The following is a 23216-nucleotide window of genomic DNA, read 5'->3' as shown; positions in this document are numbered from 1 at the left end:
TCTATTTTCCATTATTTCTTGTGGAACACCTAAAGGGTTAACAACGTTTGTAAAAATCAGTTTTGAATACCTTGAGGGGTGTAGTTTCTAGAATGGGGTCATTTTTGGGTAGTTTCTATTATGTAAGCCTCACAAAGTGACTTCAGACCTGAACTGGTCCTTAAAAAGTTGGTTTTTGAAAATTTCCTTGTAACGTCCCCCAAAAATAAAATGTCATTCCCAAAATGATCCTAACATGAAGTAGACATATGGGGAATGTAAAGTAATAACTATTTTTGGAGGTATTACTATGTATTATAGAAGTAGAGAAATAGAAACTTGGAAATTTGCAATTTTTAAAAGATTTTTGGTAAATTTGGTATTTTTTTATAAATAAAAATGAATTTTTTTTACTTCATTTTACCAGTGTCATGAAGTACAATATGTGACGAAAAAACAATCTCAGAATGGCCTTCATAAGTAAAAGCGTTTTAAAGTTATCACCACTTAAAGTGACACTGGTCAGATTTGCAAAAAATGGCCTGGTCCTTAAGGTGAAATATGGCTGTGTCCTAAAGGGGTTAAAAGTTCTTTAAACTCCACTTATTCAGAAGCCCAGGTAGAGCTTTAGAAGTAGATTGGTCCTTCACAGGGATGTTGGGAGGTTCTGACTGTATGTTGCCTCTGCTCTTTATTGCTCCTACTGCCACCACCCTCCTCCTCTGATGTCACTTCATACTCAGCACCCTAATCCGGATCCCAGGTCCTGTCCAACACACAATCAACATAGTCCTCACCATCCCAGACATTTTTATCAGACTGATCTGTCATCATGGGCTCCTTGATCCCCCTCCAGATTCCCTGCTCTATGTTTGCCCCTAGTGCCATTGTTGCTACCACCACCAATGTGGCTAGAAGTGCCATTACTACTACTACTGGCTGGATAGTTGGTGCTGCTACTACCCACATTCTGATTTTGAGAGGATAAGACATGGGACTTTGTTTGGCCCTCTTCTGCTTTTACTATGAGGCCTATGAAAAATCATTGTTTGGGATACACAGATCATGAAACGGTACTAGCAAAATTGCAAGTGTTTTGTCTGTATTTTAAAAACACAGGTGCAATTAAAGGAGTGTTCCGCTTATCCTATATTGATGTCCACGGGATAGTTAATCAATTTCAGACTGGCAATAGCCCAACTGCCTGTACCCTCGTTGATCAACTGTATGAAGAGAATGCAGCGCTTGTACGAGTGCTGAGTTATCCTCACTGTTTACCTGTCGCGAGCAATGTAATTGCAGCTCATCCGTCCCATACACTTCAGTGGGAATGCCCTGAAGTAAAGGAGACTGGTTAGAATAAATAATTCTCAAAAAAGTCCATTACTACTGACCCATATGACCTAATTTTCATCTTCTTAATTACACACATGGACAAAATTGTTAACACCCTTCAGTTAAAGAAAGAAAAACCCATATTTGTCACTGAAATAACTTGAAACTGACAAAAGTAATAATAAATTAAAATTCACTGAAAATAGCCTAATGAAAAATCAGACATTGCTTTTGAATTGTAGTTCAACAGAATAATTAAATCATTAAAAAAAACTAATGAAACTGGTCTGAAAAAAATGATAGCACCCCTAGAAAAAATTGAAAATAATTTTGGACATGTTAAACTAAGGTGTGTCCAGTAATTAGTATCACAGGTGTCTTCAAACATGGACTCATTCAGTATTCCTATTTGAAGAGTGAAAAGTAGTCACTGTGCTGTTTGGTATCATGGTTAGAGAGGAGTGAAGAAAAATTTGATTCGGACAATTCGCTGAACTTCGTTAAGAAATGTAATTTGTTCTGAATTAATTTGTCACGAATAGCAATAAATTAGGTATACCCAGGCCCCTCTGACTAATCATATTCATCCCACTTGGTGGCCCAATCTCAGTGTGAAGGCCTGTAACTTAAACTGCAGGGAATGTGTAGGGGGAGTGTATCGCTGTGTGCATAACGTTCTAGTGCACCCAAATTCATACTTAATCCGTTCTTTAGGTATGGTGCCATCAATGGTGCTGTCCATATCACTGTTACAGGGCACCAAGATGCATAGCTAATCTCTTCTGTTAGCTGTAAAATTACTGAGTGTCAGTATTACAGGTTAATAAGTCAGGTCTACTTTATCGCCGTGGACTTAACTGTGTAGTGCACCAAGATTCAAGTCATCAGCAGCAGTAGCAGTAACAGTGTGCACCAAGATTCATAGCTAATCCCTTTTGTTAAACAAAAAGAGAAGCATATAGCACCCTTTACTAAAGCAAAAAATAAATAAAAAAAATGTGCGTGCCCCTGCTGGAGCTCTGTCCAAATGGCTCCTTAGTGGATAAAAATGAAGAAATGGTAACAGCGCCAATAAAGTAGCGGAGGAGAAAAAAATGTTCTTTTAATTCATGTTGTGGCAGTCCAAACACATGCTGTTTAATCATATTTGTTAGCTGTCGAATCACTGTGCGTCAGTATTACAGTGGGGAATGTGGCAGCAGCAGTAGCAGAAGTGACCCCATGGCAAAGTGGGGGTGGTGGTAGCAGCATATGGAGCAGTTGTGGCCCCATGAAATAGTGGGGACGGTGGTGGCAGCAGCAGCAGTGGCAGTAGTAGCTCCATGACAGAGTGGGGAGTCTGGGTTTTCTGATCTGTCAGAAGAACAGAAAAAAAAAAAAAGAAAAGAGAATCCTGTATTTTGAGCCTCTATAAAGCCTTTCAGATGGTCAGTATTTGGTAATGTTTTGTATCAGTATTTGATCAGTATTTTCAAGCCAAAACAGGAGTGGGTCCAAATCAGAGATAAAATGTTATGAAATTATTTGCATCTCATCTGTGTTTTGAACTCACTCCTGCTTTTGGCTTGCAAATTCTAATCAAATTCTGATGGAAAACACTGATCAAATACTGACCATATGATAGAGGCCTTATGCTCAATTTGCATCTGTTTTAGCCATTCACATCTGCAATCAGTTTTTTAACAAGGAAAAAAAAAGTTGTGCATGCAGGACTTTAATAGGTTCTTTCAGGCGCTCAGTCTTTGGTCAGTGTTTTGCATCAGTATTTGTAAGCCAAAAACTTTAGTGGGTCTAAAATAGAGATAAAATGTAATGGAATTATTTGCTTCTCGTCTGTGTTTTGCACCGACTCCTGCTTTTGGCTTACAAATTCTGATGCAAAACACTGACCAAAGACTGAGAGCCTGAAAGAACCTATTAAAGTCCTGCATGCACTACTGACCAAGCAATGAACAAATACTGACTATGTGAAAGAGGACCTATGGATCCTTTTTTTTCTGTTCTTCTGACAGTTTAGAAGAAGGGAAAAAACAAACAACTATGATGTAAAAACAAACAAGCAGGGACAATAGTGACCCCATACCAGAGTGGGTATGGGGGCCAACAGCAGTATCAGTAGTAGGGACAATAGTGGACCCATGACAGAGAGGGAGGGGGGCAACAGAAGTGGCATACAGCACAAGATGGTGGCAGATCACAGTAGTAACAGCCCATTTTGCACAATATTCCTGTGTTAGCACACTACAGTATGATCATTAGTGGCAGAATGATCTACTCTGTTGCATCAGGCATCAGTGTCTGGGATCCTGGTTGATCCACGTCTGATTAATCTTTATGAATATTAGTCTCTCAACATTTTGGGAGGAAAGGCAGGTTCTCTTATGGGTATATTTGCTCCCTGCAGCAATGACCACCCTCTCTGATGCCATACTGCTGGCCAGGCAAGAAATCATGCCCATGGCAAACTCGGTCAGTTGCAGCGACAATTTAAGTTTGCATGCCCGGTAGTGAAGGGGATCTTCGATTATGAGTGACAGGGTGCAGTCCAAGTATACCACAACCTTCTTCTTGAGGTTCTGCTACATGTCCTGCTGCTGCTGGATGGTTTCTTCAGTAGGCGGCTGAAGAAAACTGCTCATCATAGAATACAGACTGAAGTTGTTGCATATGGTGCTGGTGCTACTCCTGCCGCTCCCCCCTTCCCTGTCCAGTCATGGTAGTGGACTGTGAGGGTCTAACAACGTGGATAGCCAGTAGTAATCCCTCTGCCAAGTCCTGACAATGCGGCTGTCACTACACAAACATGGCATGGCAGCATCAATCTGACCATTTGCACAAGGGACTTGGAGGGCCTCCCTGCCTCCATCTCCACTGTATACTGCCACGGTCTGTCGGGTTGATCTGCGTTGTCTTTGTTGTCACCTTCCAGCTCCTCATGCTACTTATGCTCCTCTCCTGTTGCTTAGGCAACTAGACTACCTAGTTGCGTATAGAATTCCTGGGTGTTTATGTCCTCCTCCTCGTCCTCCTGAGGGCTCAGGTGGCCATGATATGTAGGTGCCACATCTTCGGTCCCCTCACCAATCATATTTGTCAGCCACCCCCAGGACATGAAGAAGTGGAATGACATCACTTATACCATAATTCTGCCGACTGACAAATAAAGTGGCTTCTTCAAAGGCCCTGAGCAAATGGCATATGTCAAGAATGAGCTGCCACTGACTAACATGGAAGTTAAGAAATCGTTGACCACCTTCCTCTGCTCATACAGACGGTCTAACATATGGAGTGTGGAGTTAGAACTAGTGGAAACATTGCATATCAGACGATGTTGGGGAAGAGCATTTTGCCTTTGCAGCTCAAGGTGGGAATGTTCTGTACAATAAGAGTGGCTGAAGTGTATGCACAGTTTCCTAAACATTTTTAACAGCTCTTGCAGTTCAGTGGAAGACTTGAGGAACAACGTGACAATGATATTGAAGATGTATGCCATGCAGAGCACATGGGTCAGCCCTCCCTGACACAGCGCAGACAAAATGTTCTTTCTGTTATCAGTAACCATGGTTCCAATCTCCAGTTGGCGAGGAGACAGCCAGTGTTCAATTTCTTGATTGATAAGACTAAGCAGTTCATTGCCGGTGTGGCTCCGTTCATCCAGGCTGACCAGGTGCAGAACCATGTAACAACGTCTAGGTGTGCATAGGTGATATGCTGGGGGACCACTGAACTGTGCCTACATTGGATGGTGAGGACAAGGTGGAGGATGAGGAGGCAGAGGAGGAAATTGGTGCAGAAATCCCAGCATGGCCATCACTTGGCCAAGTTGCTGTCTGAAACTACATTTAACCAGTGTGCTGTGAATTCCATATATTGTCCTTGACCATAGTTGCAGTTCCATACATCAGCACTGGCGTGAACTCTGCCAGACACCGAGAGGCCAAAGTACTGGCCCACCTTCTGCTCAACGTATGTGTGCAGAACTGGTACAGCTTTTTTGGAGAAGTAATGTTGGCTGGGGACTCTCCACCTTGGCTACGCACAAACCATCAGTTCTCTGAAATGTGCAGAGTTAACTACATGGAAAGTGAGGGACTGTAGTACTAGCAACTTGGCCAGGTGCACATTCAGCTTCTGCACTGTTGGATGAGTGCACGCACACTGTTCCCTTTTAGCAATCATCTTGGTGACGATTGCTGTTGAAACGATGAACGAAGAGACAAGGAGTAGGAGGAGCATCAAGAGCTATAGACGACATTGAAGTTGATGGAAAGGTACGACAGCTTCCTTGTGCTGAAGTTGGCGAGCCCTGACTGCTGGAGGGGGGCACCCGTTTACTGTTAATGGGTTCCTCACAGGTAGTCTACTGAGTAGCAGACAGTATACGCCTCCGGCATTTGGCTGCAGATCTCTTAAAGGGTTTCTATCACTTCATATGACATAATTAGCTGGCAGACACTAGCGATCTGCTAGTGTCTGCTCTGGCCAACCATCCTACTATAATCACTTGTGGGGCAGCGGTTTTGCTAAAAAACTAACTTTTATAAATATGCTAATGAGCCTCTAGGTGCTATGTGGGCGTCATTAGCACCTAGAGGCTCCGTCTACCTTCATACACAGCGGCCGCCCAGCACGTCCCTCCAGCCCGCCCATGTCCTCCTCCGTGTGACGCAGCGGCCGAATTCTCGCGCATGCGCCGTGCGCGGCTGTATTCGGCGCATTAGAGATGTCTGAGCTCGGAGCGGTCAGACATTCAATGCGCATGCGCGGCTGTATTCGGCGCATGCGCATTGAATGTCTGACCGCTCCGAGCTCAGACATCTCTAATGCGCCGACTACAGCCGCGCACGGCGCATGCGCGAGAATTCGGCCGCTGCGTCACACGGAGGAGGACATGGGCGGGCTGGAGGGACGTGCTGGGCGGCCGCTGTGTATGAAGGTAGACGGAGCCTCTAGGTGCTAATGACGCCCACATAGCACCTAGAGGCTCATTAGCATATTTATAAAAGTTAGTTTTTTAGCAAAACCGCTGCCCCACAAGTGATTATAGTAGGATGGTTAGCCAGAGCAGACACTAGCAGATCGCTAGTGTCTGCCAGCTAATTATGTCATATGAAGTGATAGAAACCCTTTAATGCTTCCATGCTGCTGTCTCACGGGCATGCTGCCAACCTGCTGTCTCACGACCACGCTGCTTCCTGGGCCCTCTATTCACCCAGCTCACACGTGCAATTGATAACATTGTTATCTACATCAGTTTGTTTCTCATTAATGTCACCTCACCTGTCTTTTGCGCATGTCCCTGATCTCTCGCAACATGTGCTCCCACCCAAATGTTATCATCGGTAGTTGCATGCCTACAGAAGTCCGCAGCGGACCTTCCCTCCAAATCTGTCTGATGACTGTCCTCAAAAAGCTCATCCTCGCTGAAAAGCGGAAAAGAGCCGGAAGCTACTTGGCTTTTCATTAGTTGATTTTCAGTAAATTTTTATTTATTATAACTTTTGTCAGTTTCAAGCTATTTCAGTGATCATTGTGGAGGAATGAAGAGAAAGTAACGCTCGCATGGAGCACCACCTTCTTTTCAAACAGATGATGGGGAGGAACTTCAACATTTAACCCAAAGTTCTGAATTTGAATAGAGATTTCATCAATTGGAGGTGTAAGACGATACCTGGAATCATCGTGGATGGAAGGTATGTGTCACCAAGTTCCTGGCCTCGGTGAAGTAAGAGCCGGTATTTTATGTCAGCAGCAGCTATTGCTAATTGACAGGTGTGTAGATTTACCTCCCTCTGACAGTGGAGCTCAGGAGTCTGTGTGCTGTGAACTGAGGGCTGTGCTGGGATATGTGGTTTGAGCTGGGCTGCAGGACTCAGGCCCCTCTAAAGGCGAACAGGCTGCCTATGGACTTAATGAGGCTGAACTACTAACAGGCTGTGAATTAACACCTAGGAGAAAAAGGATTTTCCTTGTGTGTGAACAACGACCAAGCCACCTGCGTTTTGTGATGCACCTTATCTGTATTTTGTTACACACCAATGTGTCAATAAACACTGCTGTTTGTTTCAAGAACTGTGTACTTTGCCTCTATACTGCATTCGACAGTCCAGGCATCCTAAAACTACGGCCCTCCAGCTGTTGCAAAACTACAACTCCCAGCATGGCCAAACAGCCTACAGGTATCAGCCTACAGCAGGGCATTTTGGGAGTTGTAGTTTTACAACAGCTGGAGGGCCGCAGTTTGAGGATGCCTGCGCTAGTCCTACAAGAGCAAATACCCACAATTGGTGGAGGATACGGGCAGACGCAGTGAGGCTGGCGTGAACGCCGATATATTAGCCAATATATTTTTGGGTTTGCATTTTTGGGCACAGTTGTATGTCGTACATAAAACCAGCTGTATTTCAACCCATGCCCCACGACAAAAGCTGCAAGCTCACCTCAGCCGAAACCAGATATAGTATAGTGGAGAGAAAGTGCCTGGCTATCAAGTGGGCACTTGAGTTTCTCCGCTACTATTTGTTGGGGAGAAAGTTCCGCCTGGTGACTGACCACTCCCCTCTCAAGTGGATGAGAAAGGCCAAAGAGAGAAATGCCTGAGTCACCAGGTGGTTCCCGTCCTTATAGAAATTTAAGTTCTCCGTGGAACACAGGGCAGGCTGGTTGCAGGGAAACGTGGATGCCCTGTCCCGGGTATACTGTATGGCAGGTGTTCACCCCCTCAGGGTTGAACAAAGGGGGGGTATGTAAGAAGGTACCTGGAATCATTACTGATGGAAGGTATGTGTCACCAAGGTTCCTGGCCTCGGTGAAGTAAGAGACGGTATTTTATGTGTAAGCAGCAGCTATTGCTAATTGACAGCTTGAGATTTAGCATGGCTGTCATAGCTGATCCGGGATGGCTCTTACTGGGAGTAGTCAAAGTGCTGGGTGGGTGACTACTCCCCACGTTCCAGGCCAGGTTTTGCCAGGCATAAAAACCAACCAGCACTGTGTGTGGCTTTACCTCCCTCTGACAGTGGAGCTCAGGAGTCTGTGTGCTGTAAACTGAGGGCTGTGCTGGTATTTGAGGTTTGGGCTGGGCTGGCGGACTCAGGCCTCTCTAAATGCGAACAGGCTACCTATGGACTTGATAAGGCTGAACTGCTAACAGGGTGTGAATGAACACCTAGGAGAAAAGGTGACATTTATTGTTTATAGACTTTCCTTGTGTGTGAACAAACACCAAGCCACCTGCGCTTTGTGATACACCTTATCTGCATTTTGTCATACACCAATGTGTCAATAAACACCGCTGTTTGATTCAAGAACTGTGTACTTTGCCTCTATACTGCATCCGCTAGTCCTAACTACCAGAGCGAGTAAACAACTAATGGTGAAATTGAGACAGTAAAGAATATCCATACAGTCAATCTTCTGCAATACACACAACCCAACAAATCTTATGAAAAATTGGAAAAGAACACCAGCCATTGCTAAATGGGGTTGAAACACCACAGGAAATATTTCTGACCCACATCTCTGACAGGAGTCCTAGAAAAAATGCTATACAAACTAAGGTGAGAAAAAACAAACTATTCAGAATATAAAGGGTCTTATAAGCAAGTGAAAAAAAGCTCTTCAAAATATCAGTCATGCACCTTTCCTTACTGAAAACTGAATTAAAGGGGTTGTCTAAACTAGAACGGACATTGAGCTTGTTGTCAGGTCCTAGGCGACAAACCCATTTAACACTACTGTATAACTGTAGCATTTATCAGTAACTGAGAAGCTCTATAACTGTTCTAAATGATGGAAATACATTTCTAAGACTTAACCAGTTAAAGGCTGATGTCACTCAGTAGTTTTTTTCTATTGTGTTTTAGGGGTTTTGTAGTTTTTGCCGTATTTTTTTTTAGATTAAATACAAGGGGGGAGATTTACTGGTGTAAAGTAGGACTGGCTTCGTTGGCCATAGCAACCCATCAGATTCCACCTTTCATTTTCCAAAAGAGCTGTGTTAAATGAAAGGGGGAATCTGATTGGTTGCTATTGACAACTAAGACAGTTCTACTTTACACTAGCTTAATAAATCTTCCCTAATATGTTTATGTTTACCTGATTCAAATTCTCTACCGCACCCATGCACTCAGAAGCATTACAGATATTGTCTGATGACTGGCTCATGCAGCCTTATATCTAGTCCCTCATGCAGCCTTATATCCAGTCCCTCATGCAGCCTTATGTCTATTCAATGGCTGGACCATTGTACAAAACAAGTTACCTTCTATGTTACCTCTATCTCCTCATAGATTGTAAGCTCTTGCAGCAGGGTCCTCATTACTCTTGTTTTAATTGTTGACTTGTCTGTTTATGTTATTTATGACTACATGAACCCCCTGATTGTAAAGAGCTGTAGAATATTTTGGCGCTATATAAAGTAAGAATATTATTATTATTATTATTATTCATTTTAAAGTTCCCCTCTTATTTTTATTGCTAAATGCTGAAAAGCTACTTTCTTTTTTTTTTCAATATGTTTTCAATATATTTAATACAGTATATGAGAAGGTTACTCTCACATCTGACAACTAAGGTGATGTCATTTACTACTTGGAGTGAGTTGAACTGAATGTAATTTCATAAAGTGGCCGCATGGAGGCACTAGAGACTTATCTAAAATCATTTACCAGAAATTCTGAAGCCGATTAAGGCTTTAAACACTTTTGAAACTGGTAGATTTTTAGGTGGATTTTTGCAACCATTTCATTTACATGTAAACTATGATTTCAACACAATATCTATATTTTTAAAGTAGAAATGTTATAATTCTGTAAAAAAATGTCATTTTTGCAAAACCTTCGATATTTTGATATGATTAGTGTTGAGCGAAGCCAGCTTCGGATCATAGATCTGAAGTCGCTTCAGTCAAAGCTTCGTTTGAATACTGTACGGAGCTTTGTCTATATATGGGCTCCAGTGAGGTAAATTCATTATTCCCCTAGTCTCACAGGACTTTGCTTAATAACTTTGGGATTTGATTTTTAAACTTTAAAACCATTTTAATACATGGATCCGAAGTCAGCTTCGGTACTGAAGTACCAGCCGGTACCGAAGCCGACTTCGGATCCATGTTTTAAAATGGTTTTAACGTTTAAAAATCAATTGTTGAAGTTTTTCACCAAAGTCTTGCGAGACTTTGGGAATAACTCACTTTGCCTCACCAGAGCTAAAACATTTTAATGCTGTACAGAGACCTGTCTCCGTACAGTATTAAATTGAAGTTTGGAGCAATTCGTTCAACACTAGATATGATATACTGACTGCACATAAACATAGTACCCTGATAACATAAATAATATGGGCATATTTTTGGATGCTATTGATAAGAGTTCAGTAACGTTAACTTTATCAGACGAACAATAAGCAACTTGTCCGCATTTCGGACGTTGAACACAGACAATACTCCTGTATTACATTTGTGTGATACCCACCTTATCGTATATAGTAAATACTGGTTATACTTAACATCGTCAAGAATGCAGAGGGAGGCTTCCATGAAAATGTTAAAGATAAACAGCTTGGAGTTCTTATTGGGAAAACTTTTCTAAAAGCAAATTTGCGAGGAGAACTTCTTTAAAGAAAATATTTCCAAGCTCAGAGATCTATCCTCAGGATTGGTGATCAATATCAAATCAATGGGGCTCCGACACCCTGCACCTGTATCTATCAGTTTGAATATAGCTGCAGTGCAATGGCCATTACCTACAAACAATCATACAAAGGCTATATGCCAAAAGCTGGGTATGTGCAAGCCAACAACCTATCCTCAAGACAGGTACAGTCAGCAATGCAGCCTTATGCACTATGAGACATTCAAGTCCAGCTCTTTATCCACACAGACTTGAGAGCCAGTGAGACTCAAAGTTGCTTGACTTCTGTTGGATGGTTTGGGGGACCTGCGACCTACATAAACATATGGAAAAAACATGCAAAATAGCAGAATCTGCATTGTTTTTCCGCTAAAACACGATTTGCATGTCTTTCCCATATTCCAATGTTTATGCAAATGAGTTTACATGACAAAACAGTATAGAAAGGTTATTGAATATAAATGTTAGCACAATTAGAAAACTGAACATTTTTATGCAGCCCTCCTAAGCATAGAGAGAAGAGTTAGCTGGCATCCAAAAAAATTATAATTTTTGTCACCCTAATGATAATGATCTAGGTGCACAGGTCCCCCAAACCATCCAACAAAAGTCAAGCAACTTTTGAGGGTCACTGGCTCTCAAGTCTGTGTGGATAGAGAGCTGGTCCTGAATGTCCAGATCCCCTAAGCCACCCAACAAAAAAATCAAGCAATTTTGAGGCTTAGTGGCTTTCTGTCAAATTAGAGCTGGTCTTGAATGTCTCATTGCACACAAGGTTGACATTGTAAGGTATGCTGACTGTACCTTTCTCATGGAAAGGTTGTTGGCTTGCGTATTCCCGGCTTTTGGCATACAGCTTTTATGTGATTGTCTGTTATATGTTGTTAATTGTGGGTAATGATTTATTTTAAATATAATATAGCATTTATAAAAAAAAAATGATAGGTAGGAAAATACTTTTAATAAAAGTTAACTAATGATAGGTAAAATAAAAGATATAAAAGAAAATTAGTATAGATGATAGATAGCATAATAAAGATTAAGAGTAGCTATATACAATAAGTGAGAAAAGATAATAGGTTTATCTAGTGATAAAAAAAAAATCTAGAATATTCGCTATTACAAAGATATAGCAATATATTCTAGATCTTTACGAATTCTCAAGGTGCCATATTCGCGATAAAAATTCACGATTAGAATATTCACTCTCAACACTAATATTGATTAGAGATAAGTGAAATATAAAAAAAATTGATTTGGCTGCTTCTCCAAATTTTACAAAAAATTAGCTTCCAAACTAATTACTTCCTCACAAAGCGCATTTCTTTGTAAGTAGTGGGTGCAATGACAGGGAGCAAGATGAGGGTAAGCGACCCGTCGCAAGAAAATGGATGGGGTAAGTATGATATTTAGTTTTTTACACCATTTCAAGGAAAATCGATTCACTACCACAAAGCATGAGGAAATTCGGCTTTGCATCGAACCAAATTCTCCCTCAAATTCAATTTGCTCAACACTAATATTGATATATTAAGTCATCTTCTGATATTAATCATGAGGATAGGCCATCATTATCTGAAGCCTCAAAAATCAATTTTAACACACAAAAAGTTGCCTTTAGTTCACTTTAAGATAATAAATGTAATTGCTGGTAGAAACTGTTGCTTTCAATATTCATATGTACAGTCACATACGAAAACATTTTCTATTTAGTTTATTCAAATAGTACATATAGCACACATAGAGCAAAACACTAACAAACTGACTTTAACAATAATTTCTCAAACAAATTTTGCTCATATACCATTCCTTTCATTAGAAAAAGTAACTATTCATTGCCACCATACAGGCCTAAAGTTAACCCCTTCCTGACAAATGACATAATAGTACATCATGGCGGCAAGTGACTTGCTGCATTTTGACGTACTTTTACATCATGATGATTGGGCAGGCACCTGAGTGGTGCTTGCCCGATCACTGCAGGGGCCCGGCAGTCCCTGATAGCCAGGCCCCTACTGTAAAAGCCCCTCACTGTAAAAGCCGATCCCGGCGGATTAACCCCTTTTATGCCGGGGTCAGCGCTGACCGCGGCATAGAAGGTGCATGCAGCGGGTAAGGGAGTCCATCGGGTCCCCGCGCTGCTGTGGCAGGGACCCGATGGGTGACAAGGCAGCCAGATGCCATGCACAGGCTTCCCAATGCCTTGCACGACATTGGGACCTGCCCCAGGCTGGGTCTCGTAGGCAACCACTAACAGGCAATGCATTACAATACAGATGTATTGTAATGCATTGCAGAGGGGATCAGACCCTCACAAGTTGAAGTCCCAGAGTGGGACAGAAATAAAGTTTTAAAAAAAGCGAAAAAATGTGTTTTTAATAAAAAAGAAAGTTTCAAGTAAAAAAAGAAAAAAACGTCACTTTCCCCTGATTTTATAAAAAAATTGAAAAAAAAGGAAAAAAACAAACATATTAGGTATTACTGTGTCCGTAACGATCGGCTCTATAAATATATCACATGATCCACCCTTTACGATAAATACCATAAAAATAATAAAAACTGTTTAAAAAAAAGCAATTTTTGTCACTTTACATCAAAAAAAGTGCAATACTAAGTAATAAAAAAGGCATATGTCCCACAAAATGGTACCAATAAAACTGTCACCTCATCCCGGAAAAAATTAGCCTCTATATAAGAAAATCATAAAAAAAATAAAAAAAATATAGCTCTTAGAACATGGAAACATTAAAACATAATTTTTTTGTTTCAAATGGCAATCAGTCAAAAACCAAATGCTATTATTGTGTAAAACTTAAATAAATAAGAAAAAGTATACATACAGTATTACGTAATGCCACGTCTGTAACAATCTGCTCGATAAAAATGTCACATGACCTAACCCCTCAGGTGAACGCTGTAAAAATAAATAAATAAAACTGTGCCAAAACAACCAATTTTTGGTCACCTTGCCCCATAAAGTATAATAATGAATGATCAAAAAATTTATATGTACCCCAAAAATGGTACCAATAAAAATGCCAACTCTTCCTGCAAAAAAACGAACCCCTGTACAAGACGATCTGCAGAAAAATAAAAAAATATGAGGTTCAGAAAATGAAGACACGAAAACAATGTTTTATTATGTAAAACTGAAACAAACAAACAAAGAAAATAGACATATTTGATATCATTGCGTCCATAAAAACCTGCTCTATAAAAATAGCACATGTTCTAACCTGTCAGATGCATGTTGTAAAAAATAAAAAATAAAAACGATGCCAAAACAGCCATTTTTTGGTTACCTTGACTCACAAAAAAAGGTAATATAGAGCAATTAAAAATCATATGTACCCCAAAATAGTACCAATAAAACTGGCACCTTATCCCCTAGTTTCCAAAATGGGGTTACTTTTTGGGAGTTTCTATTGTAAGGGTTCATCAGGGGGTCTTCAAATGGGACATGGCATCTAAAAACCAGTCCAGCAAAATTTGCCTTCCAAAAACCATATGGCGCTCCTTTTCTTCTGCGCCCTGCCATGTGCCCTTACATCAGTTTACGACCATATGTGGGGTGTTTCTGTAAACCACTGAATCAGGGTAATAAATATTGAGTTGTGTTTGGCTGTTAACCCTCGATGTGTTAAAAAATTGATTGAACTGGTAAATCTGCCAAAAAAGTGAAATTTAATAATGTCATCTCCATTTTCCTTCTTGTGGAATACCTAAAGGGTTAACAAAGTTTGTAAAATCAGTTTTGAATAACTTGAGGGGTGTAGTTTCTACAATGCGGTCATTTATGGGGGGTTTCTACTATGTAAGCCCCACAAAGTGACTTCAGACCTGAACTGGTACTTAAAAAATGGGTTTTGGAAATTTTCTTAAAAATTTTAAGAATTGCTTCTAAAGTTCTAAGCCTTCTAATGTCCTAAAAAAATAAAATGACATTTACAAAATGATGCCAACATAAAGTCGACATATGGGGAATGTTAAGTAATACATATTGTATGAGGTATCACTTTCTGTTTAAAAAACTTAGAAATAGTAATTTTGAAAATTGCAAATTTTTCAAAATATTTGATAAATTTGGGATTTTTTCATAAATAAGGTGAAATATATTGACTCAAATTTATGACTATCATGAAGTACAATGTGTCACAAGAAAACAATCTCAGAAGGGGTTGGATAAATCAAAGTGTTCCAAAGTTATTACCACATAAAGTGACACATGTCAGATTTGCAAAAAATGGCCTGGGCAGGATGGCGAAAACTGGCCTGGGGTAGAAGGGGTAAACTTAAGTGCACTAGACTAGGTTGTTATAGAGCAGACCTGGGCAAACTACGGCCCGCGGGCCGTATACGGCCCGGCGGACCTTTTAATCCGGCCCCCGGGCGGAGCCAGAGGCGTGCCAAGCAACGATACCCCTCCTCCGCGAATGAAGAGGACTTCCGACTCGGCGTGCTGCGTGTGGCATGGCGCGGTGGCAGGGAGGCAGCGTCAGCGGCAGTACTGTCTAGGTAAGACACAGCAGGGGGGGGGTGCCTCGTGCGAGCCGTACCCGGGACCCGGCCGGCCGCAATTATTCCCTTCTCTGTAACAGCGCAGCGCCCGCGGCTCTCATAGTATCGGCTGTGACTGTCTGACACTGACAGTCACAGAGCCGACAAGCATGAAGCTGCGGCCGCCTCCCCCTGTGCTGTGTGTAGTCAGTGTGACTAACACATGGCTGATCATCTCTGAGCATTACGTTTCTAAAGGCAAGGGGGGGGGGAGGGGTGTGTACTATTGTAAGGGGGGGGGTGTTCTGTACACAAGGGGACAATGGCTGGATTCACAGGGGACAATGGCTGGATTCACAGGGGACAATGGCTGGATTCACATTAGACAATGGCTGGATTCACAGGGGGACAATGGCTGGATTCACAGGGGACAATGGCTGGATTCACAGGGGACAATGGCTGGATTCACAGGGGACAATGGCTGGATTCACAGGGGACAATGGCTGGATTCACAGGGGACAATGGCTGGATTCACATTGGACAATGGCTGGATTCACAGGAGGACAATGGCTGGATTCACAGGGGACAATGGCTGGATTCACATGGGGACAATGGCTGGATTCACAGGGGACAATGGCTGGATTCACAGGGGGACAATGGCTGGATTCACAGGGGACAATGGCTGGATTCACAGGGGACAATGGCTGGATTCACAGGGGACAATGGCTGGATTCACAGGGGACAATGGCTGGATTCACAGGGGACAATGGCTGGATTCACAGGGGACAATGGCTGGATTCACAGGGGGACAATGGCTGGATTCACAGGGGGACAATGGCTGGATTCACATGGGGACAATGGCTGGATTCACATGGGGACAATGGCTGGATTCACAGGGGACAATGGCTGGATTCACAGGGGAAAATGGCTGGATTCACAGGGGACAATGGCTGGATTCACAGGGGACAATGGCTGGATTCACAGGGGGACAATGGCTTTCACTAATATGAGTCACAAATAGTGAAAAATGTTCATTGTTTTGGGAAATTTTGTTTAATAAATTTAATTTTTTTTCTTGTAAGGCAACCTCACTTTTTCATTGTTTAACTATAACAAGTACTCGTACCAGTTGTCCAACAATGATATTTACTGCTTTTTATAAAGAAATACAATTGATTTTATGCAGTATTGAGTTTAGCCTTTTGGCCCGGCCCTCCAAAATATTTTCAGTTTCTCATGTGGCCCCATCGAAAAAATAATTGCCCACCCCTGTTATAGAGGATCATTTATGTAGAGACACACATAGAAGTCACAAGAATGCCAAAAAACACACTGATATATGGTTTTAGCGCAGATCAACATGGTTTCCAAATTGATGGTTGATGTCTATTCAGTTATATGGTAAATACCAATTGTGAAGCTTCTATATCTGTCTCTGCTCTTGGGTCGGCCCAGATTCACATAGGGAGGGATATATGATGCTGTGATGCATTTACACTGCCAATTGTCAAGCAGATTATCAGGAAGAAATTTTCATATGAATGTTCGTTCCAATAATCTGCCCTTGTAAAGGTACCGTAGATCACCCAATGAATAAGCAAAAATCGAATTAATGTGGTGAAATTATGCTTGGTGTAGACACCTCAATTATCGTTTCTGAGTAGAAGATTGTTCTGTGTGAACAGTGTCAATGAATTTGTATGAGAACAAGCGATAACAGTAGGCATCGCTCATCCTCATACAGTGGAGGTGATCACTGCATGTAAATGCAGCTCTTTACCTCCACTGAGGAGCAGGCAATTGTCAGGAAGGAACACTTCCTTCAAGATAATTGTCTGCTAGTTGGCGTGGTGTAAAAGCACATTTAGGGTCAGTTGAACCCACAGTTGGGCTGTGTCACATGCAGAAGATCGGCACAAGAAAGACGTCTTTTAAAAGTTGTCTCATAACATATAGAAGCAAGATTTGCCTCAAAATACTAATCACACATAATAAACATGATCCAACCAAACACTCTTCTAAATCCAACTACTAGACATGGCTCCTTGCATTCATGGTTCCATTTGTGGGTGAAATAATATGGAAGAACTATACAAAGTAGGCATTACCTGTACAGATGAAACTTGATAGTCCACCATAGACGACATCATCGTTATCTGGTAATATAAACGGACACCGTGTTTGTACCTCCAAACAGTATTGCTTGCAAGGAATTTTGCTACGGCATTCAGATTGTGTAACTTCAAAAGACTGGGAACATAGCCAGGACTTGTAGACAGCCTGAAAAATAAAACATAAGTTAATGTTATATAGCAGTTGTTTTTTTATTGGGACACTAACAAATGTATGCAATTGGGCTTGAAAAAGATGGGAAACCATTACACCAGGGATTTATAATAAGAACTATTCTGACATCTCCACAGTACAACTTACGACATCAGCTAATTATATTTCTTATCGGTGCATTGGCCAGTTTACAAGATATATCAGTCTGCATATGATGCTACTAATATTGTATACCCTTGGTTCTTCCTATCACATAACACAAAAGTGACTAAATCCTATTCAACATCAATACAACCTGAGTCAGCAAACCAAAAAAACTGCTCAGCAGTAGATTTAGTCCCAATCAAACCACCAGCGCAGGATCTATCAGCTAGATAATTCTTATTCTTTTTAGCTCTATAGCCATAAGGACTCATCTCTACAGCCCGACTTCATTATAGGGATCCATGATAGGAAGCCCATGGCCCACAGAGTTCCTGTATATGCCTCTGGTTTTCAGAAAACCTTGTGAAAAATTGTGGCATAATCAATTACATGCTATATTACAGAGGTTTTGCTTTTAGCGGAAAATAAAGTTCTGGATGCAAATGGAGTGTTTAATACGTCTTAACAGGTTTGTGCCTGGATGGTATTTTAACAGGCATTAAAAAAACTTTTCAGACAAAAAAGCTGAAGACAAAAATTCTAAAGAGATCCTTCTTTTTGCCTAATTTTCTTCTTTTTTATGTACGCTATTAAAAATCCAGTAGATAAAAAAGGCGTAAGAACGTATTAAAAACATAACAAGAATCTGAAGAAATACTTTAAAGGGAACCTGTCACTTGGATTTTGTGTATAGAGCTGAGGACATGGGCTGCTAGATTGGCGCTAGCACATCTGCAATATCCAGTCCCCATAGCTCTGTGTGCTTTTTATTGTGTAAAAAAATCCTTCTTTTTGCCTAATTTTCTTCTTTTTTATGTACGCTATTAAAAATCCAGTAGTTAAAAAAGGCGTAAGAACGTATTAAAAACATAACAAGAATCTGAAGAAGTACTTTAAAGGGAACCTGTCACTTGGATTTTGTGTATAGAGCTGAGGACATGGGCTGCTAGATTGGCGCTAGCACATCTGCAATATCCAGTCCCCATAGCTCTGTGTGCTTTTTATTGTGTAAAAAAAAACGATTTTATAGATATGTAAATTAACCTTAGATGAGTCCTGTCTCCTCCCTAATTTGCATATGTATCAAATCGGTTTTCTTACACAATAAAAGCACACAGAGCTATGCGGACTGGGTATTGCGGATGTGCTAGCGGCCATCTAGCAGCCCATGTCCTCAGCTCTATACCCAAAATACAGGTGACAGGTTCCCTTTAACTGTACATTTCAAAAGTGATATGAAACCAAAGACTTGCCTAAAATAAAGTTCTAGTGTATGTCCACACAGGACTGATATGCTGCAGATTTTATTGCTTTGCTATAGTTGCAGCCAAATGATGTAGCTTTTGTTGCAGAATTTGTAGAGTTTGTCACAGATTTGACCGTATGTACTGCAAATGTATGTGGTGTGTGGTGGAAGCCAACAACGTATATGTCCCATTTGGTGGACTGGGACTGAAAAGCAGCACTGGCACACAAAGCCCATCAGCACCTCATTCTCAACCTTACAGAATCATGGCAGCGCATAAAGCACACTGTGGAGAATCTTTCCTTGTGTACACCCATAAACCACATCACCAGCGCAAGAAGGAAAACAATAGTGGAAAGTAGAAAGACCTAATCCCATGGTCACGAACAGAAGTACACGGACTTGTAGTCAAAGTCAAGGGTACGCTACCACAGCAACATAACCAATAAAACTGCCATTCAGTGACCATACAAAGGTCAGATGCCATTTCTACACAGGCACTCTGCAAAATACTGATTTAGTAATTGTTAAAATTACTCACAAATGTGCGTCTTTTTAAGACGTGTTACACTCTGACATGTCTGTTTGCGTTAAGACTTGTATTATCCATGGATTAACAACTCTGGAGAATCTTATTTTTTGTTGTTAGAACTGGATATTGTGCCATTTATCTCTTATTCCTCCTGGAATAAATTTAAAACTGTGTGTTACCATCATAACCCTTGTCAAAGGGCTGTGTCCCTACATAGTGACTGCGTCCAATCATTGCTGACAGTATCAGGCTGTGTAAGGACACATTTTATTCACAAGGGGAATACTAACACTCAGTTGTCAATTAGTTCGCTGCAACACAAAGGCCCCTTGCAGACGAGCGTTCCTCCCGCAGCGAGTCCGCATCGCAGCACCTGGCCTGACCTCCCATCGCTGCCAGGAGTCACATAGCATTATATTGATTTATGATGCTATGTAATCCTTATAGTTCTGGAATGTAATGGATAACACTGGCAGCATTATGCCAGTGTTAGCCAATACATTTCAGAACTGTAAGGGTTGCACAGCATCATAAATCAATATAATGCTATGTGACTCCCAGCAGCGATGGGAGGTCAGGCCAGGTGCTGCGATGCGGACTCGCTGCGGGAGGAACGCTCGTCTGCAAGGGGCCAAAGACCTTGGCTGCCGGTGGCCCCTTGTGGATGGAACATGCACAGCTGCCAACGGCCTCATGATTTTGCAGGTAAGTCCTTGGCTTTATGAGCAGAATTGTGCCCCAATTGGTGGCTGCAGGTGTGTGTGGACTTTCATCCATAAGCGGCTGTCGGAGCATGTAATTGTGGCCTTTCTGTAACACTACTGATTGATTTCAAACATCACGTCCTCAAGAATACATGTAACGAGAAAATTGCTGCATACTGTTGTAGATCTACAGTTAAAGGGGTTTTTCTATTGATGACCTATCCTCAGGAAAGGTCATCAATATTAGATTGGCGGGGGTCCGACACCTGGCACCCCCACTGATCAGCTGTATGAGGAGACGTTGTCTCTCTTACTTTTCGTTGCTGCTGTCCCATAGGCATACAGCAGCGACCAGGAAGAGAGAATGGAGATGGCACGTGCACACTGTGCATGCCGTCTCCTCATACAGCTGATAGGAAGGGGCGTCAGGTGTCGGACCCCCGCTGATCTGAAATTAATGACTTGTCCTCAGGATAGGACAGGATAGGATAAAAAGCCCAGACAACCCCTTTAAAATCAGTTAGTTGCATCACATAACATCTCCACGTAGGCCAGGTGTTATTCATACATTTCTAGGAGCAATAATAAAAGAACGTCACAAAATGCTCCAGAATTGTCTCATACAATGTATCCGCGTGTATTCATAAAAGATAATTCACACAAACAATTCCATAAGCACATAAATTGTAGCTGAAGATAAAACATGGATGGGATATATAGATGTGATAGGATGGATGTCTGAATATACAATACATAATTATATACCATTGGATGATAGCGTTCCTTAGCACCTGGATGAATGAAGCACTGCCATTAAGAACAGTAAGGGCTCATGCACACAAACGTATTTTCTTTTCACTTCCGTTCCGTTTTTTTTGCGGACCTTATGCGGAACCATTTACTTCAATGGGTCCGCAAAAACAACAGAAGGTACTCCGTGTGCATTCTGTTTCCATATTTCCGTATTTCCGTTCTGCAAAAAAGTAGTGCATGTCTTATTATTGTCCGCAAATCACGGTCCGAGGTCTATTCAAGTCAATGGGTCCTCAAAAAATACGGAATGCACACAGAACACATCCGTATGTCATCCATATTTCATCCGTATTTTGCGGATCCATACTATAGAAATACAATGCCCAGCCCATATTGCTCATGCGTTTGGTGATCAATAAGTTACTGTTTTCATTTCCAATCCCAATCAGCAAAAAACAGATCGCATATGGAAACCATACGGATATGTCTTGTGGAATAACGGAACGGAAGAGGACTTAAATCAGAAAAGAACAAAAACCTCAGTTCCGGAACAACTGGTAGGACACACTGGGGATCTGCTGGTAGGACACACTGACAGTCCAGTCCTTACCCAGACACTTGTATTTCATATGTACAACAAGTTGTCACAATAACTGTGCAGGAAACCAAGGTGTGCATATTAGCCCAGATCCACCAAAGAAATTACAGAAGCACAGGTACTGTATGGGATGATATACTGTGCATATTACTGCAGACTCTTCTATTGCATATATACTTCAGATAAGGGTGGTACTGTGTATGTCATATAAAGTAGTATTTTGCATAGTGCACCAAAATATGTGATCTTCATGTATGCAGGTTTCTGCCAATAGATGAACGACAATCAAGTATACATCACGTTGATCTGTGCTCGTTAAGTGATCTTTCCATGCTGAACATGCCACATACAGTTGTGTTCAAAATAATAGCACTCAGACATCACTAACCTGATCAATCACTGTTTTTGGTAGAAATGATATTTCTACATGGCAAATAATTTACTAGCAGGTGTAGTAGAGTAAAAGAAACCCAACAGACCCAACAGTCATGACATGCATGCTGCTGATTCTCTGTAATTCAGTCACTTATTGAAAGGGGCATGTTCAAAATAATAGCAGTGTGGAGGTCAATGAATGAGGTCATTAATTCTTTGAAAAACAGGTGGCAATTATTGCCCTTATTTAAGGAAGGAAGGCAGCAATATTGTACATGCTGGTTACAGTGCATTTCTCTCTGAAATTCTGAGGAAAATGGGTTGTTCCAGAGATTGTTCAGAAGAACAGTGTACCTTGATTAAAAAGTTGATTGGAGAGAGGAAAACATATAAAGGAGTGCAGAAAATGATAGGCTGCTCAGCTAAAATGATCGCAAATGCTTTAAAATGGCAACCAAAGCCTGAAAGACGTGGAAGAAAGCGAAAAACTACCATTCGAATGGATGAAGAATAGCCAAAAGGGCAAGGACTCAGCTCCAAGAAGATCGAAGAAGGTCTAAAGTTACCTGTGAGTACTGTTACAATTAGAAGACGCCTATGTGAAGCCAAGCTATCTGCAGGAAGCCCCCGCAAAGTCCTACTATTGAAAAAAAGACATGTGCTGAAGATTTTACAATTTGCCAAAGAGCACATTGACGGCCTAAAGAGACATTTTGTGGACTGATGAAAGGAAGATTGTTCTTTTTGGGTCTAGTGGCCGGAGACAGTTTGTCAGACGACCCCCAAACATGGAATTCAACGGACAGTACACTGTGAGGACAGTGAAGCATGGTGGCACAAGCATCATGATATGGGGATGTTTCTCATACTACGGTGTTGGACCTATTTATCGCATACCAGGGATCATGGATCAGTTTGAATACATCAGAATACTTGGAGAGGTCATGCTGCCTTATGCTGAAGAGAAAATGCCCTTGAAATGGGTGTTCCAACAAGACAACGACCCCAAACACACCAGTAAACGTGCAACATCTTGGTTCCAGACCAACAAGATTGACTGGTTATGAAGTGGCCAGCCCAATCCTCGGATCTTAATCTAATAGAAAACTTGTGGGGTGACATCAAAAATGCAGTT

General features: G+C 41.4%; 1 protein-coding gene across 1 annotated transcript in view; it reads right to left on the bottom strand.

The window, feature by feature from the left end:
* Positions 1-23216, bottom strand: part of FAM155A (family with sequence similarity 155 member A) — a 686348-nt gene that overhangs the window by 10962 nt on the left and 652170 nt on the right. The window contains exon 2 of the mRNA XM_040425238.1: positions 17552-17723. Within this exon, the coding sequence (XP_040281172.1) occupies positions 17552-17723 (172 nt within the window). The remainder of the gene's footprint in view (positions 1-17551; positions 17724-23216) is intronic.

The sequence above is a fragment of the Bufo bufo genome, chromosome 3, assembly GCF_905171765.1.
Source record: "Bufo bufo chromosome 3, aBufBuf1.1, whole genome shotgun sequence".
NCBI lineage: Eukaryota > Metazoa > Chordata > Amphibia > Anura > Bufonidae > Bufo > Bufo bufo.
This window is presented reverse-complemented; position numbering and strand designations above follow the sequence as displayed.